Source organism: Phyllostomus hastatus, unplaced genomic scaffold (assembly GCF_019186645.2).
Source record: "Phyllostomus hastatus isolate PE091 unplaced genomic scaffold, TTU_PhHast_1.1 phas_contig_1, whole genome shotgun sequence".
In the NCBI taxonomy this organism is placed as follows: Eukaryota; Metazoa; Chordata; class Mammalia; order Chiroptera; family Phyllostomidae; genus Phyllostomus; species Phyllostomus hastatus.
The window spans coordinates 30,466,660-30,494,228 of NW_025333498.1; the positions used below are offsets into that span (position 1 = coordinate 30,466,660).

Below are 27,569 nucleotides of genomic sequence, written 5' to 3' on the forward strand. Positions count from 1 at the left end.
AAAGTAATTAAAATACCATTTCACATAAATTCTACACTGCAGAATTTTCAAAGAGCTCATGTTTAAACCTAACTTTATGGCTTATTCTAAAAGCCAACTGATAATTTTATAGTCAAATTAGAAATGGATTTTACTGATTAATTAAAATAATAGCATGATTTTAAAAATGTGTTTCTTAAAGGACATTAAAAACCAAACAAAGAACATTTGGAAATGTGATTTCTCTGGAAGGACACATACTTAACACCCTATACAACTACTTCTCTTCTGATATAAATCAAAAACCATTAATTTTACAGAGGGCTACATTCATTCCTTGTTTCCTAATTATAAAAACCCCCCACAAGTGTTCATTGACCTTGCAGAAAGAAAAATAAAATAACCCAAATCCTTAGTGCTCTTCAAATATCACCACTGGACAAACCCCTGCATTTTCTTCTATAAGTTACCCTAGTTCTCAGTGTCTGTTCTTGACATTCCTGTTTCAGTCATGCTCTTCACACGATGTCTGTGAGGTCAGTTAAAAAGACCCCCAGGCTTAGGGATGTGGAGAGTATGTATTCAGAGAACAGATGAATAGGTCTTGTCCTCACTGTTCCTGGCAGAGAGTGAGCATCACGACACGTCACCATCATAACTATGTTCAGCTCCCTGGGGTCAGGGACACTTCCCGGTAGATGCATCATGCCTCCTGGCAACTGTTCATCTATGGGCTCTTTGGAACAGACTGGGGCCATGGACACCCAACCCTGCAACATTCTTGATAAATTGGGGTAGAAATATCAGACTAAGTGTAAGACTTCAAGGCTGCAGATTGCACCTGAGGGTCAAGGTGTCTGCGCATCTTGTAAACTCAGAGTCTGTGGATAACAAAGCAAGACTGCAGGCCTTTGAACCGAGGGCCCTGCCTGATCCTAGCACCTGCCTCCAATGTACTCCCCAGAAGTCCCTGGCTGAAATCCAGGATCTAGAAAATTTTTCCGTTTCTTCTCTCTGTAGAAATGGAAAAATCTTTGCCATTTCTCTGAAGCTCTTCCTTAACTCCAGTGTGGTTTTTATAAACTTCTGAGACTTTTTTTTGGAAGCAAGTAATGTCAAGATAGTACGGCGACTATGTGCTGTCACAATATGGCCACCTGCATCCCTGTCCGTTAAAGCCATGCACCTCATGCCTCTTAGATAAATTTTTCCCAGGACAGTCCAGATCTGCACTATGCAATATAGTAGCTGTTAGCCACATGTGGCTGCTGAACAATTGAAATGTGGCTAGTCCAAATTGAGATGTGCTGAGTATAAAGAACTGGTACACACAAAAGATTGTAGAACATCTCAATAATTTTTATATTGCTTATAAGGTAATTTAAAATTATTGGATTAAAAAATTACATCATTAACAAAGTAACACCTGTTTCTTTGATGTGGTTACTAGGAAGTTCAGAATTATGCCTCCTGCATTATACTTCAATTGGAAAGTGCTGGTAGGGATGCTATTCATTTTATGCCCACTGACTCTAAGGGAGAAACATAGGTAGAATCTTTGGAAGGCCTTGTCACAGTTAACACAAGGCACCAGGGACAAAGCACTTGAGCACAGGAAAAGCAACAGTACAGCTCTTGCATTGTTTGTGCCAGGCACTCCACATCCATCTGCAAAAGACACTAAGCAGCAGGGACTGTTTCTCACCGGGAAGCTGATACTGGGAGAGGTGATTTGCCTGGGGCCACAAAGCTGCAAGGAAACATGTGGATCTGATTATGGCTCACACTTATTTATTCCCTGACACTAGGCTGCCTCTTCCTGGATGTTTTTCTGAGCACGGGAACCTCTGTTTGGTGGAACTGGAGACTACCACATCTGGTCTAGAGTGTGAAGGGCAGAAGCCGGGCATAAGCAGGGAGAACCTTCCAGGTGGACCAGCCCTGAGGGAGGAGCATGAGTCGGGGAGCCTTGAGGCAGTGAACTGGCCAAGAAGGTGAGCACAGGGGATGCAGGGTTGACTGATAGGTGGGGAAGAGTGGAATGACAGGTGTTATTCCAGGGATGACAGTGAGGCTGATGGAGCAGCAGCGGCAGAGCCTATGTCCCACAACAGCAGTTTAGGGGGAATATGATGAGGACCTGAAGGAGGGAGGAAGGGATGGGGAGGCAGAGAGTGAGGGGGAGTACTTGCTAGGAGAACTGGAGCCTGAGTGGAAGCTAAGAGTGCAAGCTAAGAGTGGAGTCAAAGATGAGCCAAGTGTTCAGCATGTGTGAGAATATGGTGCTAGAACAGGAATGAAGCAATCGGGGGGAGTGGGGAGAGAGTAGTGCAATAAAAAATGCCTGGCCTTTGTGGCTTCAGGCAAACCACTCAAGCTTTCCACCAGTACTGCAATTCTGTGAACAAATAATGAAACTGAAATGGAATTAAAGTAATGGGAAAGCAGTTATTATGAGAGTGAGACAAAGTATTGTGTTCAGTGATAGAAAAGCCTAGCTGTGGATACATTCTGAGGGAAACAAGTTACTGTGGTGTATAATTATTCCCAGGGTCCTAAGATGCTACCCTCTTAGCAGAGGTTCTTGAAACTTGCACAGTGACCCTCACAGAAGCGAATGTACAGTCCTGGTCCTGGCTCACAGACATGTCAGGCTTTTTTCTTCCTGCCCCTGCTGTCAGGACAGGCTTGCTCGCTGCATCCCCTGCTGGCTGGTGTAGCCAGCCTCCTTGGCGGAGGACAGCCCAGCCCAGTGGACCTCGCTTTGTTCACCTGGTTGCTCCCAGATATTTCCTGCACACAGCTAATGCATATTCCATGTCAGGCATGGGAGAGCTAACTCAGTCCCAGCTGTGATCATACGGGTCACTATCTCTAGTTTCAGAAGAGGAAGCGAGTGGGTCCTTAGGTGACCTGGGGGAAGGAAGCTTCCCAGGGGCTGGGTGTCTGGAAGTGAAGACCTGTGCTGGCCTCGAACGCTACACCCAGTGGGGCCCCAGACTACATACTCCATTTGAAGGGGGTTACCCCTGCTGTTTAAATTTTTCCTCAGTTAAAGGACATGAGTAATAGATCTTTAGAGTCTTTAAAGAACATAAATAAGGATTAGCCTGTGCTTCTGTGATTTTTCAGATACAAAGGTGGATCACAGCATCTTTGAAAAGATCTATCAATTTGCAGAGATTTCCTTATGGACGCACATTTGCATTTCAACATACTCTTCTTTATTCCAGGTAATTTTCCAACTTCATGGGTAGGCTGAGAGCATTAATGATATAATGTAGCACTACATGCCCTGAAAAGGCATTTCCACAGAAAATAAATGAACTTACAGTTCCAAAATACTTAGACTGCCCATCAGGCACATAAAGGACGGTTCTGTCTGTTAGGGAGAGTTTGTAAAAGTGAAGAGGTCAAAGGAGGGGAAATTCTCTGAGAAGATTGGTTTGGTCCAGAAGTAGCACAGAGGGCAGTGACCAGGCCTCCCAGGTTGTTCTTGAGGACACAGAAGAGAGTCATTTATACTGTTAGACATTTACAGAGACCAAGTCACTGAAGTTGCATGTTCCACAGCTGACTTTTACCTGTTCCAAGAATGTGCCTATTCATTTGTAATTGCACCAATCTTTAACCTAGTTGTTTGGTACCTGCAGAACCTTAGAGACAAAAGTGCTTCCAGTCCCAAGCCTTGGGAAATCAGACAGACTAAGAATCTGCAATGAACCTGAGGGACCTGAATTAGGGTTTCTTGAGCACTTTTTTAGATTTTTGTCAGGTGCCCACATCTTTCTTGCATTTATTGGCTTTCTGGTCTACTGAGGGAGTGTGCCATTACAGGACTATTCTTGTGCTGAGAAAATCTACTCTGACCGATGGCTGACCGCCTGAGTTCCACAGGGCCTCTGTGCCTGTCTCCACCCTTAGCTGCCTCATTTTGCTCAGCATTCGGAAGCCAACACACAGACAGCCATTCTCCACTTATAAGTTTGAATCCTTTTATACTCAGACTATAAATCTTGCACTAGTCACAAGACTGTAAAATCACATTTCATGTGCTTTCTAAGCAACCTGAAACTTTGATCATACCTGATCACTAGTCTGCTGTCACTGTGCTAGTGGCCAACCGAAACAACACTTTTCTATATTCCTGGGTAAAATTCAGAGAGTAAAGGAGATGCTGTGGGGCATTTTTTCCTTTTACCTTTTTGGTGAGAGTTTAAAAGAACAAGGGAAACAACGATTGACAACGGGCAGTTGCACCTAGATTCTGTGCCTGCTCAGCACTTCTTGGTGGCTGTGGTTGGGCCAGGGTGGGCAGAGATGGTGGCAGGAAAGGAAGAGCTCCCGCCTGCATGCCAGGAACCCAGCCTTCGGAACTCAATCTCCCTGGACCCCAGTGTCTCATCTTAGGTATGGGTAGTATGGAGGTAGAACAGAGGATTTATTTATGGTCCTTTCCAGTTCAAAGTTCTGTGACTGTGAATTAAGCGTTATCCCATTGATAATAAACTATTTTTCTAGTTACTATTAAATTTTTGTCATTTTATTTCTCGTCAATTTTTTTGATGGTTTGAAGTATTCAGTAAATAAGAGCACACATTTCTATTGCTATTAGTTTACAAAGTGGGCCAAGTGGTAAATATCCTACTGACTTGGGCTAGGAAGTGAGAGGGATGTTACCTAATTTGTGAAAACTACCCATGCAGCTCCTGATAGATCTAGTGACCCACAAAAAGCAGGACAGAAACGAACAGGCCAACTCCTCTCTGAACCACAGAATAAACAACTCTTCTAAAGGCATTATCAATTAGGCCAAGGAGTCATGTTTAGTAAATTATTTCATCCTGAAATGGCATGTAATAGTCCAAAAAGCTAAATGCATGTACACTGAGCTCCAGCTCTTTATGAAACGTCCTGCTGCCTGTTGACCTTTAGCCTGGCCCACCTACTGTTCCTTAGTGCATGACTGTCATTTTCTTATGAATTTATTGTCTAATTAGAAATATGAAGCCCACAACCAGGAAGAGAAAATGCCTCATTTCATGCTCTGTATAGTGTCTAGAATGCATTGCTGGCATCCAAAAATTTAAAAAGGGATGTGCAGAAATATTTTACTTAGCCATATGGATGAATAATCTCTTGCTAAATTGAAAGAAATGTGAATAGAGCTGTCACTGAAACAAAATCTATTATTATTCAAAAACGAAAGCTACTTTTGGTATTTTGACACCAGTGATGTCAAAATACCAAGATTTTGCACCTAGGTAAGGTAATAGACATGTGATAGTTCAGGACACCTGGTGCATTAAGAGGCAGGTCTCCCGATTCTGTGCAATATCTTCAATTTCTATAGTCTTAAAAAATGATGCTTTTAAGTTGCTCAAAAACTTGAAACTCATATTTTCTAACATAGGAACACTATTTAATTACCTTCAACAAATGAATTCTTTTGTTCAGTCAAGAACAAATGAGTTCTTTTCTGCTTTCCTACTTTCCATCCATAGTTTGTAGCCCAGCAGACATTCATCTTATAAGCCAACAGGAAAGCCACATGTCATCTAGCTTTCAGATGCCTTTGTTCTCTTTCTTTCTCTTTCTCTCTCTCTCTCTTTCTTTTTTAAAGAAAGCAACCTTACTTGAAGCACCTATGTATATCAGAAATTACTAAAATAAATTCATTAGGCTTCAACCTGGACAATGGTCAACACAATGAAAAAAACACAAGAATCATATTACATGTTGGAGAACTATTTTAACTAACAATGACAGCCCAACTGTCTTTTATTTCCCTGCACAAAGATGTGGCCAAAAATGAAAGCCCTGGACAGTTATTAAATTTAAAGCAAAGGAAAGCTATCTTTAAAAAAATAGCTAAAATTTCTTCATTTAAGTACATTAAAATGCCAAACTGAAACAAAGGGATTAAGAAAAAAGGCACTGAATTAATAACTAGGTAGAATTACCTGATGTTAAGGATAACAGAACACTTAACTTCAATGGGATAGTAAATTACTAAAATGTAATTTCGAACACATCAGTTCTTTGTGCTTTATCAGTTTATGATCCCAAGGTAAATGTGATTTGCACTGAAGAACTCTTAGGCTGCACCTACAAAGTCCGAGTATCATATAAGGCTGGCCAGGGCCATAGTAATTTGTAGGTGACTCTGGAAGATCACTGACATTTGGAAGGGTAATGTTCAAAGGGGATTTTATAGAGATGGGTAGCTGATAGGGAACATGGGGCAACATGGTCACATAGCACCCTGCTATCCATTTTGAAACAGACACACTTTAATGAAGATGGTTCAGATGGGGACCTACTTTTCTGTTTGGGAGAGAGATAGGAGGCTGGATTTGGGGCTAACAGGTCTTCTCCTATAGAACTATTGCTAGCAAAATGAGCTTCTGAGGGCTCATCTCCGTGGCCTTCACAAGTCATATTTAATGTCTCCTTATTGCTTTTGAATAACCCTGCTGCTCTGACTTAATTCCAGGAAGTGTTGAGCTCCTTGGCCCTGTGGGTCCAAGCACATGACGGGCAGTGACTTCGTGTGAAAGCTGTACAGGGCACCCATGGCTAATTGGGAAAAATGAATTCTGAGGTTCCCATCCAACCCTGTGATTCTACAATTTAAAGATAGTGTATGAGTATTTGGCTTGAGGAAGAGTTAATGAAAGAGCTCGAGGATCTTTTAAGGTCATGCTTTAAAACATATCAGGGATTAGTCACTCTTAAAATGTTACTGAATATTAAGGTTGATAACACTCAATTTTGGGACTGAGAAATGTGAATAATTTTTCTGATCTCCATTAATCTTGGCAAATAAGTGTAAACATACAACACACATATATGCAACTATGCTAGATTTAATTGTGACTTCGTAGTTTCATATTAGCTACATGATGTTTAATACCAGTTAAATTTGGCTGATATTTAGCCCTTTGAACCAGAACTCACTTCTGAAGTCCTCTGGTCCAGTTCCTTAACATGTGACAATTGAGTATTTACAATTGACCACACTCATTCCAAAGTAAAGACTACTTTTTGAAGACAACATTTCATAAGCAATCAGTTCACATATCAGACTGAATTATTAGGGGTAAAAGTATCTAGTTAAAAAGCTATTTATAATTTCCCCTACCCTACAAGTATGGCCAAAAAATACTTCTTAAAGCCTAAAAGCTATTGACAGCTATTTATAAAAAAGAAGCAGGAGGTTGTTGCTAGTTTTACACTGGAAATGATACAATCTATTCAGGGAAATAGCTCTTTTGGAATTTGGAAACACTAATGCCCTCCTTTCAAGGCTAGGTAGGGTCCATGTCTTAAAACATCTGTGCTTAGCAACTGGTACTGTAGCCACACAGAAACGATAAAATATGGAGGGAAGAATCTAAATTAGATTTAGATTTTGTTTATACTCATATCCAGAGTATAAACTAGGTAAATTAGTACATAAAAGCCCTTAATAGTGAAGTCTGGCTGTACTTCAAATAAATTTGATTTATTCTCAAATGAAAAAGAAATCACCAAACTCTTCATATACTTTTCTTCTTGTTTACCACTACATCTCACATTTTGCTAGAGCTCAGCTCAAAAGTCACTGCAGCAGTTCCTCCCAAGGAAAAAAACCTCAGAAACGAAACTCCAACAGAGACTCACTATGAGAAATAACGACAGAAAAAGCGAAAAAAGCTGAAGATTAAGAATATAAGGATGAAGTCATGATTAACCTGTCTAATTAATCAAAAGAGAATCACCATGAGCATGAAGCTATGCCTCTAAAACCAAGTGGTCTCCCTGGATCATTGCTGGAGATCCCAGGCATCATTCTTCAGCCTTTTTGGCTGCACAGGTCTGTTACTGAGAGAAGACTACACAGCAAGTTGAAAGTGATGGGAAAGAAACACCAAAAAATGAAAGAAGGCACTCAGTGACCACAATAGCACTGTCTTCTCTATGCTTCCCTAACAGGGAGCACAGGTTAATTTTGCAGGTATTGTCACAGGGATTATGTTGACTTCTAGGATGGATATTCTTAATTCTATTTAGCTTCTTCTAATTTTCATTTTATATACACACATATGTATGCATGTGTAAATACAGTAATTTATATTTTGGTGTGAGAGGGTGAGATGTCTCAAAATACTTTAGAAACAGAGAGCACATACTAATAAATCAGTATGTAATTTAGTTGTGTTAAAACATAAACATTCAGGGGACTTCTGGCAAGATGGAGGCATAGGTGGATGCACCGCACCTCCATGCACAACCAAGATTAGAACAACAACAATTTAGAGGCAGAATAACACCCAGAACTGACAGAGAATTTATCTGAATGGAAGTTGGACAGCCAAGAAGTTGAAATAGACCCATTTATCCAGACCGGTAGGAGGGGCGGAATGAGTGCGGGGAGAGCTGGGCGCCTAAGGCAACCCGGAGCATGTAAGCCAGCCGAGGCACAGCGAGTGGACCCTGAGTACGCAAGCGGCAACTGGCGGACCCAGTGAGGCTGTGATTGTGGACCAGGGCGGAGCTCGCAGCCCAGGATGCCAGGGAAGGGACTGAGATCCCAGGAGAGTGGGGCTGCCTCCATTGTTCCCTCCCGCCACCGCCCCCACATACAACGTCACAATCTAGTGACTGGGGTGCCCCGCCCCGGTGAACACCTAAGGCTCAGCCCCTCACCATAACAGAAGTGACCAGACCAAAAAAAAAAAAAAAAAGAGAGAGAAAGAGAGAGAGACAGAGAGAGATGGCTCCAATAGAAGAACAAATCAGTGCCCCAGAACTCATCCTTTTGAGTGACCAAGAAATAGCTAACCTACCAGATGCACAGTTAAAACACTGGTGATCAGGAAGCTCACAGAATTGGTTGATTTTGGGTGCAAATTACATGAAAAAATGCAGGTTACCATAAAAGAGATGAAAGAAGATGCACGGAGAACCAAAAGTAATGGGAAGGATGCTGGGACTCAAAACAATAGAGTGGACCAGAAGGAAGAAAAAAAAACAACAACAACAAACAAACAGGAAAGAATGAAGAAATAAGAATTCAAAAAAATGAGGAGAAGCTTAGGAACCTCCAGGACATCTTTCAACGTTCCAATATCTGAATTATAGGGGTACCAGAAGGGGAAGAGGAAAAGCAACAGATTGAACATGAATTTGATCAAATAATAAAGGAGAACTTCCCCATTCTGGCAAAGGAAATAGACTTCCAGGAAATCCAGGAAGTGCAGAGAGCTCCAAAGAAGTTGGACCCAAGGGAAAAAAAAACAAGGCACATCATAATTACATTAGCCAAGGTGAAAATGAAGGAGAGAATCCTAGAAGCAGCAAGAGATAAGGGGACAGTCACCTACAAAGGAGTTCCCATCAGACTGTCAGTAGATTTCTCTAAAGAGACCTTACAGGCAAGAAGGGGCTGGAAAGAAATATTCCAAGTCATGAAAAACAAGGACCTACACCCCAGATTCTCTATCCAGCAAAGCTTTCATTTAGAATGGAAGGGCAGATAAAGTGCTTCTCAGATAAGGTCAAGTTAAAGGAGTTCATCATCACCAACCCCTGATTTTATGAAATGCTAAAGGGACTTTCCTAAGAAAAGAAGATAAAGAAAAAACATGTATAGTAAAAGGACAGCAAACTCACAATTATTAACAACCACACCTAAAGCAAAACCAAAAGAAACTAAGCAAACAACTAGAACAGGAACAGAACCACAGAAATGGAGATCACATGGAGGGTTAGCAACAGGGGGAGTGGGAGGAGGAGAGAGGGGGAAAAGGTACAGAGAATAAGTAGCATAGATTGTGGGTTGAAAATAGATAGGGGGAGGGTAAGAATAGTACGGGAAATGTAGAAGCTAAAGAACTTATAAGTATGACACATGGACACGACTAAAGGGGGGGATATGGGTGAAGAGAGGGAGTACAGGGTGTAGGGAAGTGAAGGGGGGAAAATGGGACAACTGTAATAGCATAATCAATAAAATAGATAAAAAAAATTCGTAATAAATAAAAACAAAAAAAAAAAACAAAAAAAGAAAAAGAAAAAGATAAATGCAAAACATAAACATTCAAACTATATTAAGTCAGGCAGTCCAATCCAGAGTCTAAAGATTATACATAAAAATATATTCTACATAATATAGATAAAATATATGAATACGTAGTCTCAAAGTTTATTTGGAGTACAAGGTACTATATTTTGAACACTAATATTTTATGAGAAAGTTGGAGAGGCAGAGATGGGCAGCCAGGCCAGAGAGGATGTGTGGCAAGGCAGCAGCTGGAGGACCAGATGGGTGAGGCAGCAGCTGGCAGAGCAGGCGGACCCACATTTGCATGCAGATAAACTGGGAGGAAGAATTGGGGAGTGAGACAAGCTGCACAACCCAGGGTTCTTACGTGGAAAAAGAAAGCCTCAAAATCTCTGGCTGTAAAAATCTGCAGGGGTTGCAGTGGCAGATGAAACTCCCAGCCTCACATAGAGTTCGTTGGAGAGACCCACAGGGTCATAGAATGCACACAAAACAACCCACCTGGGAATCAGCACCAGAAGGGTCCAATTTGCTTGTGGGTAGCAGAGGAAGTGACCAAAAGCCAACAGAGAGCAAAGCAGGCAGCATTGTTCCCTCTTGGACCCCTCCCTGACATAGAGCACCACAATGCAGCCACATTGGTGGCTCCACCCCAATTACTTAATAGGTGAACTGAGACAAAAAAAATATGGTCCAAATGAAAGAACAGCTCAAAACTCCAAAAATAGAACTAAGCAATGAAGAGAAAGCTAACCTATGAGATGCAGAGTTCAAAACACTGGTAATCAGGATGCTCATACAAATAGTTGAATATGGTTGCAAAATAGAGGAAAAGTGAAGGCTATGAAAAGTGAAATAAAGAAAGCGTACAGGGAATCAACTGTGATGGGAAGGAAACTGGGACTCACATCCATGGTTTGGACCAGAAGGAAGAAAAAACATTCAACCAGAACTGAATGAAGAAACAAAAATTGAAAAAAATGAGGAGAGGCTTAGCCTCTGGGGACATTAAAAATGTCCTCTGGGACATTTTTAAATGTTCCAACATCTGAATCATCGAGATGCCAGAAGGAGAAGAGGAAGAGCAAGATACTGAAAACTTATTTGAACAAGTAATAAAGGAAAACTTCCCCAATCTGGAAAAGGAAACAGACTTCCAGAAAGTCCAGGAAACCTAGAGTCCCAAATAAATTGGACCCAAGGAGGAGCACACCAAGGCACATAATAATTACATCACCTGAGATTAAACATAAGGGGAGAATTTTAAATGCAGCAAGAGGAAAGGAGAGAGTTACCTACAAAGGCATTTTCATAAGACTATCAATTGATTTCTCAGAAGAAACCTTGCAGGCAAGAAGGGGCTGGAAAGAAGTACTCAAAGTCATGAAAGGCAAGGACTTACATCTCAAATGACTCTATCCAGAAAAGCTATCATTTAGAATGGAAGGGCAGGATAAAGTGCTTCCAAGATAAGGTCAAGTTAAAGTAGTTCATCATCACCAAACCCTTATTATATGAAATGTTAAAGGGATTTATCTAAAAAAAAAAAAGAAGATGATTAAAACTATAACAATAAAAGGAAAACAATCTCACAACTATCAAAAACTGAACCTAAAAAACCCCCTAAACTAAAACAATCTAAGCAAATAACTAGAATAGGAACAGAATCACAGAAATGGAGATCACATGAAGGGTTATCAGCAGGGTAGGGGGAGGAATGGGGGAAGAGGTACAGGGAATAAGAAGCATAAATGGTTGGTACAAAATAGACAGGGAGAGGGTAAGAATAGTATGGGAAATGCAGAGGCCAAAGAACTTATATGTATGACCATGGACATGAACTAAGGGGAGGGGAATGCTGGTGGGAGGGGAGTACAGGGTAGAGGGGAATAAAGGAGGATGGGAATGGGACAACTGTAATAGCATAATCAATAAAATATATTTTTAAAAATAAATTTTAAAAAAGGAAAGTTGCTTCCCTTTAATATTAGATTCATGATAGTTTGCTACATTCCCAAGTGTTACTGAATTATATCTGACAGAACCTGCCACTCCGATTTCACAGTGGAAGCCAGTGGGGAAGGGATTAATTTTGGGGAAAAAAAAGTTGTTAAAATATTTAAATTAAATATTTCAAGCATGAAAAATAGCACAGCAATCATAAAACACCCAGTTATTCACCATTCAGCTTTGTTAAATATTAACACTGTCTTGTTTCAAAATTATTTTTCTTTTAAAGAAACAGAACTGGATTATATCCCCCGATCCCAGTTTCTTCATACCATACACCCCAGATAGCCACTATCATGAATCTATTATGCTAATAAAAAAATTCAATATATGTGCATATACTAAGAAATAGTTTAAAGTGTCAATCTGCATATTTAAAAACTCTGTAAAAATAGTATCATACTGCACTTAATGTGCAAATGCTTCTAGGTATTTACCTATGTTACTACAGATAGCTCTAATGCACTTATTTTCATCCTTGTATATCCTTTCACTGTGTGAATGTACTATCATTTATTAATTTGCCTACCAATGAATACTCTTTATTTCCCAATTGTCTATCGGTAATAACGCTGTCATATATTTGCCCTCTGGCAGAATCATTCTTTCATCTTGACCTTAGGCACTTTTCATCCTACCCGATGGTGTCACAATGTCCAGCTCCTTGGACAAATCACTCAGTTCTTCCTGGTCTCTCACTCTCTACCCTAGACCACCATTCCTTGACCATGAATATTTCTCTAATTATTCCCTCTTCTCCATTGCCCACCTCTTCTTTCTATTATTGATAGAGCTTGAGTGTTATCTTTAGATGGCTGACGTCCTCATAGTCCTCTCAGATGTCCAGCTAATCTCCTTTCAATCAATCCTCCACTCCGCTGCCTGCTGGAAGAATATACTTAAAACCCAACCTGGCTATGCCATGCCCTAGCACCACTCCCACTGCATGCAGGACACAAGTTCCTTATATAAGTTCCTCAAACCAGGACTGCATTTCTCGCTGGTTTGGTCTTCCTTCAGTGTCCTCTTCTGACCAGTGTCTCTGACCCTGTATCCATCCCATGCTGGCTCTGAGCCTCTACTTATGACTGGAAATACCTCCCCATTTACCCAGTGAGAGCCTCCTCATCCTTTAGGACAACTTCAGTTTCACATCAACCAGGCAACTTCTCTACCCATTGATTCTCTGTGCTCCCAACACAACATTTAATGATTCCTCATATTTTGCATTTTTCACTGATACTCCCAGAGCTCTTGTGTTCCTCCTGAGTCTGAGCGCTACCTGAGAGCAGGGACTGAGTTTTAGTCATCTTTGCATCCCTAGGTCCTAGGAAAGCACCCGAGACACTAAAAGGCATTCAGACATGGGCTGAGCTGAAGTGGAAGGTAGACAGTCCATTAAGTGTGTTTTATTTTCATAACAAGGGAGAGCCAGTCTACTTAAAACAAGCCGATTTACTATAGAAGACATAATAAGAATGGCATCCAGCCCTCTATGAACAAGACACCTGCCAGCTGACACTTCTGCATCGGTAAGTATAATTGATCTTAGTAGCACTGCAAGTGCCTTCGGAATCATTAGATCAAATGACACTCAGCCTCCATCACAGTGTGAGCACTGCACCATCTCCTACCTAGAACTTCCAACTACTTTACAATGTACCATCAAGGGACATAGTCTAGACAGTTTTCAACATTTCCTCCGAGACAAGATCACATTCTTTACCCACCTGTAACAAGCTCCCTTACTTCTGCATCAATAGATTTTCTCAACAGTCTCAACAAGGCAGGTATCCCACCAACATTCTTCATTGCTATTTTATTTTCATCTGTAGACTTGCCAAAAACCAGATTTCGGAGGGCACCACAAGCATTCTTCTGAACTTCCAAAACTCTGTGGTCCAAAAGGTCAACCAGATGCTTGATCCCCCCTAACCTACATACCTGGAATGAAAAATATTAAGTACCAGGCCTAAGTGACATGTGATTCAGCAGTGATAAAACTAAAGTCTGCTATAAAAAGATCATGGGAAATGGACAATTCCAGATCATTTCCAAAGGTTACTTTTCATTCTACATAACACATCTTTTATAAATTTTAAGGACAATATCCAAGATGAAGCTCTTTTCCTGGGTTCATAGCTTAGAAAAGGGAAGGAAGACCAAGGTGGATGAATGTCACATGTAGGCAGCATGGTCCTACTCTGACCCTCGGAACACACACAGGGATTTACTTCTACTCCCACATGGAATGAACGAATACTCAAACACAACAAGGCTGTATGTAGGGTTGGAGATCAAACAGAAAAGGACTTTTGACCAAAGTCATTCGGTTTCTAGAAGTGTTTCTCTAAGGTACTTTCTCTAAAATTATTTCCACTTGTCAATTCATTGTTATGCTATATGCATATTTCTATATTTCTAGGTTTTTTTTTTAACTGCATCCACCTTTGGTCTGTAGCTGACATTTTGTTTTGCATATTAAATTGATGAGAAACACTTAAATTCTATATAAAATTTCAGGGGAAAATGGCCTAAAATGTTAAAAGAAAGAATCTGTATAGTATAGGACACTAGCCAATAACCAATGGCTCACTGTTTCTGTAAATGCCAAAAAACTTAAAAATGTGAAATAAAATGTTCCTATATGTTCAGTATTAGTAATGGTTATAAATTCTCTGCAACTTTACTTAATTGGATGTTGGCTTCAATCTTCACCAGAATCTCATAAAATACATGAGCTCACTCATTTCAAACATACTATAATTTTTATGCAACAAATTTTTGTAAAATACTTTAAAAATGCAGATTAAATTGATTTTTGCTTCATGGTTTCTATTTTTACAAATAACCTAATGAGTGGACACATAATTTGAAAATTCTAAAAGCACTCCAAGAAATATACTCATCCTCACTTTCCTTGAGAAATAATGAAATACAGAGCTAAGTAGTAAATGATTATCTGATATCAAAATATCCTTCTTAAAGGGTATCTGATAATTTAAGTGCACAATCATGTGACTGCCAAACGGAAAGGCACTGGGGTCCTGTACCTCCATCTTCACTTTGTTGTCGCCGAAGCACAGGTGCTGTAGGTAGGCTGCTGCGTTTGCCTGGACTGAGGGGAACTGGTGCTGCAGCATGTGAATCACTTCAGGCAACTCAGGATCACGCCAGGCAAACTCCCTGTATGAGAAACAGACGGCTTCAAAAATGAAGGCCCATGTTTTAACAATACATTGAATGAAACATTTGGCATAAGAAAAAAACTCAGCTGAGACCAGAATTGGAAGTTACAAAAATCCTAAAATACACACATATATAAATAATTTCTTTCCCTGATGAACACACACAGAGTCCAGATGCTTATGATCTTAAAGAACTCATGATGCACAGATACACAAAGATTCAAAGGAACAAAGAAGTTCTTAAAGTGAATAACTTTTTCATTTTCTTTTTCCTCATCTTGATTCTAATTCTATGCCTTTATACCTATGTAAGAAACTTGTAGGTGCAGGCTAAGGTAAACTCAGGTAAACAAGTGTACTTTAGCTAGGAGAGCTGTCACGTGGAGAAAGGGAAGGGCTGCCACGAATACACAGATCTGATGTCAGCCCAGAAACCGCAAAAGTTGCGGGCCTCATGATTTTCAAGAAACATCGTGTTTATGGTTGCTCTTGATTATAAGCAGTAAACATAGAAAATTATTTAAAAAATTTTTTATCACAAATATGCAGACAAAAAAAGACTGCTGACGCTTCCTGCTGGTCTTTTTTTTCTTTTTTTAAATCCTTACCAGAGGGTTAATGTTTTTTAAATTGATTTTAGAGAAAGAGAAAGGAAGAGACAGAGAGAGAGAAAGATCAATTGGTTACCTCCTGTATGTGCCCCAACTGGGGCTTGACCAGGGCTAGAAAGGGCAACCTAGGTATATGCCTCAACTGGGAATCGAACCCACACCTTTTGGTGTCTGAGACAATGCTTCAAGTAACTGAATTACCTGGCTGGGTCCTGCTGGTCTTTAATTTTTAAACATGTGTGCAAATGTGCACATATGTACGTGCACATTTTCCCCCTAAAGAACTGGATTATTATTAAATAGCACTTAAAATTTCACGAGTACGTATTCTGTGCCAGGCACTATTCTAAGCATTTTATCCATATTAATTCATTGATTCTTATAGATTTGGAGATTGAGACAGAAAGGCTAAGCAACTTTTCTCAAGTCACCCAGCTAGCTAACAGCAAGGCAACATTTGAACTCAGGCAGTCTGACTTCAGATTTCTTGTATATTTCTTGCTACCCTATTTTTGTATAACAAGCATACAATCAGACTAAGCGTATATAGTTTTACAGTTGTTCATATGAAAAAGAATACAATAATTAATAATGCAAGAATAAACTGTTTTGCATACTCACAACTGTAAACTTACTTTTGGCCAATCCTGTCTCTCCATAAGGAATAGAAAACTAATGCATGTTTCGAAGCAGAAGAGTAATAGAATGGGACATGGCCACATTTATAAGGAGAATAACTCTATGGCTAAGTAGAGAATGTACTAGAATCAGAAAAAACTGGTAATAAGGAGACTATCCACCATTCACATATTTGCTTGAAACAAAATACAGCCCTCCTTAATTTTTCTCTTTTCCTTATCCTTGTTATTCAATCCATCAGCCAACTCTGCTGACTATCTCCAAAATATTTAATATAAGCCAAACCCACCCATTCTGTCCATCAAGCTGGGACCACTCTAACAGACTCCTATATGTTCTCTCTCCTTCAAATGCTACCCCTTCCCCACTGATTCACTCTCTGCACAGCACCCAGATGTCTTCTGAAAACTGAAGTCAGCAGAGCTATCTGGTTTGGGGACAGACTGGATGATCGTGTTATTAATAGACACTAAGAATACCACAAATGCTGAGAGGCAGGATAACCCATCAGAAAAAGAACAGAATTTAGAGTTAGATTGCCTATGCTGAAGTCCCAGGTCCTTCATTTACTATGTGATTTTGAAAACCAGCTAATTATTTGGAGCTTCAAATTCACCATTTAGAAAATAGAAGCAATAAAACTATCATTTCTACCTCTTTGTTTGGCTGTGATAATTAAATTGTGATGATGTATATTAAAATGTTTCATATACTTCAAATTATGATACAGACATTTTATTAATGTTCATCACCCCTGAAAAATGATTATAAATAGGGGCATTTTCTGCAATAATAGATGTCCTTTAATGCACTGAAACTATGTTAACTATTTATGATGAAAATCTAAGACGATTATATAAATCTATGCTGTAATTAACAAAGTGCAAGGAATGTGATTTGATCTTTCCTTGAGGATTTAAAATTATTACAAATACACATTTTTGTCCCTTCTAAATGACACAGGGGTAGCCCAGATTTCCTGGCATTCCTGGGTGCCACAAGGGCCAGCCAATACAAAGAGTAGGCTCCAGCTAGAGATGGGCAGTTAGACTTGGTTGGCATCAAGGCCAACCTTGATTTTCAGTGGAAATTTACCCTAGAAAGACTGCCATCAGTTCATGGTCTGGCTAGATGGCATCAATGCCTGGCAGGATTTGCTTCACTGAAACCTAAGGCATGGTGGAGTAATGTACTGAATTTTACCCTTCTACCGTAACTAACTATGAAACCAGACTAAATGTATGAGGACCCTGTGGCACAATGGACTTCTAAATGCATGAGAACACTGTTTTCAGGCCCTGAACAACAGGTACCAAGACTAATAATCTCTGAGAGAAGGGAATTACCGGAGGTGCCTTGTATTCACCTGGTTTTTTGCCTGAGGGTACTTTTGGGGGCAAGGCATAAGAAGTAAAGCAATGACTACCTTAGAGAGCTGAGGGAGAGAGGCTGGCCATTTGGAGATGCCAAAGTGGTTAGAACTTGTGGGATGGGTACTGGAGAAAAGGGAGCTATGCAGAGGAGATTCTCTTAAGACAAATATGTGGGAAGATTACTCAGAAGTTTTTAGTTAAGTGCTGTGCATGTAGAGGGTACATGTATAGGTCTGGTGGGCAGTGGCTGCTGCAAAACTGACAGCTACGCATGTGCATGCTTTGGCAGTACATACACAGAAATTGAGACTGAATTTATGCCGGGCGATGGTGGACTTCCATCTCAGTCAGTGCAGATCTTAACAAGCACCTTAGCATTTAGAATCAACAAAGGCCATGTAAGAACCATGCTGCAGAGGGGTCATGTGCTAGGAGTAAAACAAATCGAAAACAGACCCACTCTAACAAAAACAAAGAAACAAACAAACAAACAATCTCAACAGAATCAAAATCACCTGTCAGTAATTTAGTTATCTGCCTCAAAAAATTCAGAACCCTAATGGGAGACAACATAATCCAGAGTGCCTACAATGTATCATCCGTAACAGTTCACACATCATTTAATTGCTAGGTATAAGAAGAAACTAAAAAATGTTTCTTACAAAGATATAACCCTCCCCAAACAACAGAAACAGACCCAGAGAAAACCCAGTTGTTGAAATTAACACAGGAGAACTTTAACGTACTCAAAGATTTAAAGAAAAAGATGTATATAAGAATTGAATAGATGGGGAAGATCACCAAAGACATTGAAACTATGTAAAATGACAAATTCAAGTATCTGAAATAGAAAAAATTCACTGGATGAGCTTAACAACAGATTGGATACTACAGATGAAAAGACAGTAAATTTGAAGACAAATCAATCTAAAAATCTAATCTGAAGAGTATAAAGAGATTAATACCATGAAGAATGTTTCAGTACCTGTGAGATAATGCCACATTATCTCAGAAAAGGAGAGTGAATTGGGGGTAGAAAAAATATTTAAAGAAATAATAGTGGAAAACATCCTCATTTTGGTAGAAATCATCAATCAACATTTAAACAATCTTAGTGAATCACAAGCAAGTTAAATGTAAAGAAAACTATACCTAGGCCTTTCAGTGTAAAACTGCTTACAGTAAAAAATAAAAAGAAAAATCTCGAAGGCAGCCAGAGAGAAGATACATTACAAGGAAAAGGATGGTATAAATGATGTCTGACTTCTCATTAAAAACAATGAATGAGAAGACAATAAATGACATCTTTTAAAACTAACCCCCCAAATTATACCTGTTAATCCTGAAATTTATATCTAGTAAAACTATCCTTTAAAAATGAGTGAAATAAAAACGTTTCCAGATTTTCAGCTGAGAGCATTTCTTGCCAGCAGGTATGCAACACAAGGAAGGTTAAAGGATGTTTTTAGATTATAGGGAAATGAGTTGAGATGGAAAACTGAGTTTATGGGAAGACAGGAAGAGAACTATAAATAGTAAATATGTACATGAATATAAAGACCCTCTTTTTTACTTCTATTACTTCTATTACATTGTCTTAAAAGACAATGGACTATTTATAGTAAAAATAGTAACACTCGATGCGTTTATTATTAATAAATTTTGCTTCCAAACTAGACAACTCTGAAAAAAACCTCATAAATTTCCTTTTATATAGAAAACATAAATAACTTCTTCAGACTTAAAGAATTTTTCAGGTTTAGTATAATATTAACATTAATGATGAAGTAGGTTTAGAAATAAATAAAAAATATTACTTAAAATTGCTATTTTCAAAACAAAATTAAATAATTATTATGAGCTTTTTATTTTGCTTTGAATATTTACACTTCAAAATCCTCTGGATTCTAGTTTCAGCTAGAATACACCTATTATTAAAAGATAATAATTTATTCCATTTTACAAAATGAATTATCAGTCAAGTTTCACATAATTGAAGATAGCTGTAACAGTGTTTTATGCATTAGACTGTGGAATTATCTATCATGCCTTGAATTGCTGAAATATAATCATACATAAAATTTTTGTTTATAGTGAATCAACTCACATCAGAGGTCAAAACTGAATTCTTCAGGGACACGTATTAAACTCAAAGCTCTAATCATACTTCATGAACTTTCTGGGTAGTTATTCTTTTCTTTGCAGGTTTAGCAGAAATTTGGTCTAAATTACCTATCACTCAAAGTCCTTTGGGGGATTTCTGCATGTATTAGGGTGCCCGTGTCTTTGTCATTTTGAGGTTTTCAAATAAAATCATGTAAAAGTATTTCTGAATTGTATTAGAGGTGCTATTAAACAAATTATTTTATGAAATCCTTAAAATGACAAAAAGGAGGCAAGGAAAACAGCCAAACCAAATGCATATATAAACCATAAAGAATTTTACACAAAAAGAGTGAATAGGTGGAGTGGTTTTAGTGAAGCAGGTGGGTTTCCCATTCAACTCAAAATTACCTTTAGTTATTTTGTTTTAATGACCAAAAAACCCCACTCATGCTTTTAATTCATTCATTAGAATTAGTTGGTAGGTTGCTAAAGATGAACTGATAACCATAACAATTTTTCAGTGAAATGACTATTTGTGGGCAAAAAGTGAATGAATTCTTGCTAATGTATATATGCCTTAATATAGCATTCATGCTGCTTAAAAGTTAGCAATAATTTCACTCTTACAGAAATTTAAAGTTCTCCTTTAGTTTCTAAATGTTTATTTCCTGAATATTTTAAGTGATTTTCATTAAAGAGGAGGCCAGTTTCTTAAAACCAAGCAAATACTAAAGGACTCACACTTATCTTAATAAAACATGTTTTCTACATGGTCAAGTAGAATTTACAAGAGGAAACATTTATTATTTGCTAAATATTTTTAGCTTATGAGATGAGAATTTTTTGTAAATGATTTTTTCCTCAAATGATAGGAAGCTTTTTGAAGGACCAACAAAAGGGGACTCACAGTAATGGAAAAAATATAACAATACAGATTATATATTTAAAAAAGCACAAAAGAGCATTGACCGGTATGATTCAAAATATACCACACAGGTCTTTTCCATTTTAAAACAACCATGTATATTTTCTGAAGTCCTCAAGTAGTCACAAAAAAGAAAAAGTGGTAAAATAGTCCTTTAAAAATCTACGATGCAGACACAGAAGAGGATGTGCCATGCAGTTGCTGTGGTGAAGGATTTTAATGATGAATGCTGCAGATGTTCACACAGGCCTGTGCATTCTCCAACTAATTATTTAAGCATTAAAAGAAGGAATCCATCTCCTTCTTTAAATAAATTATTTAAAATGAAGTTAACCTCAATGACCTACGTGCTGCAATGCAACTGTAAATATTAAAGATAAGAAGTTACTGATATTATAATAGCATAGTCTTGGCAACCTGAGTAAAAGTGAGGATGAAGGCACTGACTGACTTCTGGGATACTGTAGCATCCTGAACACACACAAACAGTACTTGCCTGGGGTCCTTCTGAATGCTATCTATTGATGGGGATCTTGTGGTGCCATCATCAGTTGGTGCCGTGTGCTGCAGCCTGCTATAACTGCACTCTTGCACTCGGTATTGTATTGGCCTGTAGGGATCCGCATAGGTAGCTGTTGTGTTCAGAGCATAATTATTTCTTTGGTATGTAAGGGTACTTCGTTGGCTGGATGTCCTTTGGAGATTTCCAACACCTACTAGAGAGTCAACATTTAAAAAAAGGTTAGTGTGTTCTCTATGAGGTGACACTTACCAAAGTCAAAACATGTTTAATTTCAAGGATTATAGTTTTTAACAACTGTTTAACTTGCTTACTTTTAGATTTTACCAATCTAGCTCACTAATGCTAAAAAAAAATTAAGGTTTTATTATACACTAACAATAAAAAACTAACAATATTTTGTTTTTATTAGAACAGCAAAACTAAAATTATAAATCTGATTCATAATAGGTCTTAATATGTTTATTAAGATTCAGCAATAAAACTACAACAGAAACATAGGGAAATAATTCATCTTAGAAATAACAAAATTTTATAATTTCATTTTAGCAATAAAATACAAGATATGTCAAATCTGTAGAAAATTAAAACTATCAAACTTTTAACATTTCGTGTATATAGGTTATTCATTTAGACATACATTTCATTTATAGGCCTGTGGATTTTGATAACTTGGAAAATTCATTTCACAAGAGAGAAGACTGATATATCAAATTCTTCTAATAGCTACTCCCTTAAATTACTGTGTAATGCTAAGTGTAAAGGTACTAAACACTGTATTTAACACTTCTTTCCTAATTATTGCAGTACTTCTCCAATGATTGTATATATACTATTCCTGCAATTAAAATGTTTTAATAACATTATCTGTTAATCCTATTGAAGAAAATAATATGCAGAACATAAGAGAAATATTTCTGGACTACCACCATTAAAAATTGGTATGTTCTACTAGAAAAAAATCTTGCAGTGGAACAAATTGTCAGTTTTGACAAAGAACAAATTCAAATACATTTTTACCCTCCCTGTGTCCTGGGAGTTACGTCTCCTAGAGTTATGCCTTTAGGGTGTTATCATTGCTACCTGGAGTTCATTTGTGGACATGTTAATAAACCTGCACTATTTTATACTGGTTTTTTTTTCTTTTTTAAAGAAGGGGTCACTGAAGGTTCTGTGAGCCAGGCTGGGAGCACCACCTGGCAGCTTACATGACCATGGGCTGCAGCTCTGCTCTGTCAGCCACTAGAGTGTGGCACAGATGTCAGGGTCGGGGGGTGTAAGGCTGTGACACACTAGCTCCCTGTTTTTATAAATGCCTTTATTGCATTCTGTCCCAGGTTGAGTTCATCATAAAGAACATTTATTTCCCATTTTACACTTAAGCATTCAGAGGATATCCATTATACAGAAAAGAATAATACCAAATACACTTGGACTCCACATGTGCTCAGTCTAAAATAGCCAAAAACTCATGTAGGGGTTTTCTAAATACATGTTTCAGGCAACAAAAAAGACAAATATTCCAACAAAGGCTTTCCTTTGTATATCTGATATGGTTCTAAACCCAAGGGCAGTCAGATTTATAGCTCTACAAACTTATTTGGGAATTCACAGTACACTCACTATATTGATTAGATTGAACTAAGGTAAAAATATATCACCTAAAATAGGTACAAAATGAATTTTTGTTTTACTGTTAACTGATGTGCTGTCACAGTTGCTTTTCTGACAACCAAATGGGCAACAGAATTTTAGCGGATGCCCACCCGAGCCTGTGCGATACAATGCTGTCTGCGATCCTTGGAGCTCCACAGTCCCGTGGTTTGGGCTGCGGTACACTGGGCTGTAGTAGGTCCTCCCCTCATATATAGGAGTGATGTGCAAGTCGGGAGACACAGCTGAACGAAGGTCTTGTCCAAGCTGGCTGTGCTGACTGGCATAGGAACTCCGTAAGCCTAGAGGCAGGAAAATTCTATCATTAAGAAATTAAGAAAACTGTGGTGAGGTCAAAAGCTCTAAAGAAACTCCTAACCAATGTGACCAAATGTTATTAACTCAAAATACCAAACCTAGTGAATTTTACAAAGGAAGGATGCCAGATATGAAAAGGACACCCCATACATTTTTAGAATAAAATTCTCTTTTTGGCAGCAAAGTTAAGTTTCTAAGAAAAAAGATAAGACATTATTAAATGGTTTGGTTTTCTGAAATTTATTTCTCCAACTATAATTCATTTTTTTATGATGACCAAAAAGAGAATATCCTCTTCTACCATCATATAATTTTCATAGTTAAAAATACATACAAACAATGGTTCATGCCAATCTCTTTTCCTGCCCCGCAGAAGGGCCTTATCTCCCCAAATAGACAATCAGCCCTTTGGGGGCGGGGCCCAGCACCGATATAACAGTGCTTAGTACAGGCTGATTGTCAAGAACTGTTTTTAAATGCCTTTCAATTCATTCATGATTTTTACAGAAAAATAAATTTTATGTTATACAATTTGGAATATTAGCAATGAATTAATACCATTTAGTAAGTATTACGCAGTATTATTTCACCATTTATCTCTGCATTTTTCATTTTTCTTAAAAAATAGTTATTTTTATAGAAACCCACATACCAGATTCTTGTTTACCTTCTTTCCAGTGTAAAAAAAAAGTACAAAGTTAGTATACGAATATAAAATCATTCAAAATATTCTTTCATTCAAATTGCTAATAACTAATGTTTACACATGGGACTCGTGATTTAAAAAAGGGTATTTCAAACACAAACATTTTATTTTGGTAATAAAAGTGAATTAGTGTATTCTTTATTATGATTCTCAAAGTTTGTGATTTATCCTCAATTTCACAGTATGTGAAATCTGTCATTTGGTAAGAATACCAACTATAGTTATATGAACAAGAGAAAGCAGAAACATATGAAGTCAGTCAGCATATATTTGCTTTTAAAAAGATTGCAAATAACACAGTAACTAATTACAAAGACAGCATCAGTCACATCCTGTTACCTCAGTTAATCATATCACAACTAAAATAAAAAAGGCCTGAATTGGAGTGATAATTTTATGTTGCTTACTGAGAGGTAGCAAGAAAGTTAATACATAAAACTTCTAAAATGAATGATTATTACCTACCCTGGACAGCAACATGACATGGAAAGAAACTAAATGCATTAATGTGTGTTTTAGTTATTGGCTCCCCACTTGCTAAAATGAAGATCATAGGTTTAAACAATCTTACAATTGGGGGATTATCCAGCCAAACCCTCTCATTTCAAAACCAAGGGAAATGACAGCCCAGAAGAAAATGTGACTTATCCCCTATTGTCATCAGAGGTACTTTCTGGTAGAGCTGAGAGGTACCTCAGGTTAGTGTTATAACATTCCACACTCAGCACTGGACATGGCTAAGGCTCAAGAGTCAATGAGAAGTGGTGGGAGAAACTTTGAACTCCACAGAGCCCTCTGCAAACATAAAATTAAAGAGCGAGAGCAAAGTTAGCTCAGCAGGGGTCCATGGAAGCCAATGTTGTTCTAAAGATGATATAATAATTGTTATTTGAAAGCTCTCACTTTAGGATTTGAGCTTTTTATTCACTGGCAGGTTTCTCATTTTTCTTAGCATAGTATAAGCTCCGTTCCTTTATGGAGTCCATGAGTATCTTGAACAAAAGTGCAGGCATTGTTTTTTGTTAATGGTGACATAAAGCCAGCAGGTAAATACAGCCAGTCCTTAGTAATCTTATTAATACAAGATGCTATGTTAACACTCAGCAGAGCCTCTGAACATCACTCACACTTGGGCAGAGGCAAGCCAAGCACAATGGTGGCCCCACCACCCCATGGTGATGTGAGGTAAGAACAAAGCATTCTGTACCATTATCAAATGTTAAGTGCTCATGGTGCATGGAATTGGCCGGACCCTTCACTGGAATCCAAAACTATTGTAAACATTTACTATAATTTCATAGGAAAGGTAACAATATGATCTTACTCAGAACTATTAAAAGTATCCAGTAAATATTTACTTGTAGGACTAGTACTGAGATGAAATTACCATATATGACAGATTATAATGGGAAATAAAAGACAGAATTATATTGAGACGGAGTAGTTTGATATTATAAATCTTTGTGAATAACCTAACAGTGACTGTTAACTATTTTTGTTTATGTTCATGCATGAAAAAAGGTAAGAGTCCTACAAATTAATATTAAAAAAATACAAAATTATATAGCCTCTACAGATTAAGTCAAATGACTATGTATATAAAACCCACTAAATTTACTACCTTTTAAAGTGGAAGATGAGTTAATTATGTTCTACACTTGCTATGAGAAATAATTTTTCCAGAAAAATTTCCATAGATTAATTTTAATCTCCCCCTCCAAATAATGGAAAACACTAATCTCCCACAGTAATATTGAACTACCCTATAGTTTCTATCTGCACTACACATATATATTAGTTTACCTATTACAATGGTTTATTACCTGTGATTTAAAACCTTTATATTTAAGACATTGGATTAACATAAAGTTATCTTCCAAATATGGATTCTTTGTATTCTGCAACCTTTTCTTGACATGATTAAACTGACACGAATATTTTAGGACAGATGAATTTTTTTGTGGTAGGTATTAATTTATGCACATATTTTATCATCATTTGTGATCAGCAAATATCCAAGTGTCGGAATCTGTTACAAAATATTTCTTCAGGCTTATCAATTAGCAGGTTATTAATCCTTTGAAATCAAGAACCATAGCAAATATAATCACAACACTTTCTGAAGAATACAGAAGGGAATTCACAAAATAGAATCCACATTCAGAGTAAGCGGGCAGGTAGATGACAGGAAACATTTTCAAGGAAACCTTTTACTTCTGAAGACTGTAGCAGGGAAAAAAAAATCTGTTGATAGGCTAGGTATAATCTTTTTTCTGTTGGAACATAAAGTCTAATTTCACCTGCATTGTCAAAGAAGCATACTTTTTGATTTTCAGGGCAGAATATACTATTTTTGTTATTTTTTAAAGTATATTTTATTGGTTATGCTATTAGAGTTGTCTCAATTCTTTCCCCTCTGACCCCGTCCACCTAGTACCTCCATCCCACCAGCATTCCACGCCGCCTTAGTTCATGTCCATGGGTTGTACATATAAGTTCTTTGGCTTCTCCATTTTTCACATTGCTCTTAACCACCCCCCACCCATCTATTTTGTACCTACCAATTATGCTTCTTATTCACTGTACTTTCCCCCCATTCTCCCCCTCCCCACTGATAACCCTCCATGTGATTTCCATTTCCATGACTTTGAATACGGTTTTTCAGCCCCTTCTTGCCTGCAACGTTTCTTTTGAGAAATCAGCTGTTAGTCTTATGGGAACTCCTTTGTAGGTAACGGGTTCCTTTTCTTTTACTGCTTTTAAGATTCTCTCTTTATCTTTAACCTTTGACATTTTAATGATGTCTTAGAGTGGGCCTCTTTACATCCATCTTGTTTGGGACTCTCCATGCTTCCTGGACTTGTACGTCTATTTCCTTTGCCAAATTAGGGAAGTTTCCTTTCGTTATTTTTTCAAATAAATTTTCTTTTTCTCGTTCTTCCTCTTCTGGCATCCCTGTGATTCAGATGTTGGCACTTTTGGAGATGTCCCAGAGTCTTATTCTCTCCTCATTTTTTTGAATTCTTATTTCTTCATTCTGTACATTCTGAGTATTTCTCCCTTATGTTCCAAATTGTTGACCTGAACCCTGGTTTCCTTCCCTTCACTGTTTACTCCCTGTGGATTTTACTTTATTTCACTTAGTGTAGCCTTCACTTCTTTCCTTATGTGTTTGTTGTACTCAATGAGTTCTCTCAGCATGTTTATCACTAGTGTTTTGAACTCTGCATCTCACAGGCTGGCTATTTCCATTTTGTGTAGTTCTTTTTGTTGAGTTTTGACCTATTTTTTTTTTCATTTGGGCCATACCTCCTCAATTTGGCAGCCTTCCTGTGTTTGTTTGTGTATGAGGTAGAGCTGCTTTGACTCCCTGTCTTGGTGTACCTGTTATGAGTAAGGGGAGGAGCCTTAGGCATTCACTAGGGAAGGGCAACCCACTTCACCACTTTGTGGCACTTATGGTGGGGAGGGTTGAGAGAGGGAACACTGCCAT

The 27,569-nt window shown here is 38.0% G+C and overlaps 1 protein-coding gene across 14 annotated transcripts in view; it reads right to left on the bottom strand.

Moving 5' to 3' along the window:
- Window positions 1-27,569, bottom strand: part of PKP4 (plakophilin 4) — a 254,638-nt gene that overhangs the window by 30,393 nt on the left and 196,676 nt on the right. For 6 of the 14 annotated variants that reach the window (XM_045839468.1, XM_045839598.1, XM_045839424.1 and 3 more), the window contains 4 exons: window positions 23,061-23,354; window positions 21,376-21,595; window positions 15,091-15,223; window positions 13,768-13,981 (listed from right to left, as the gene is read on the bottom strand). In XM_045839468.1, coding sequence (XP_045695424.1) covers window positions 13,768-13,981; window positions 15,091-15,223; window positions 21,376-21,595; window positions 23,061-23,354 — 861 coding nt within the window. The remainder of the gene's footprint in view (window positions 1-13,767; window positions 13,982-15,090; window positions 15,224-21,375; window positions 21,596-23,060; window positions 23,355-27,569) is intronic. The other 8 variants (XM_045840318.1, XM_045839947.1, XM_045839810.1 and 5 more) reach the window with 4 other exon arrangements.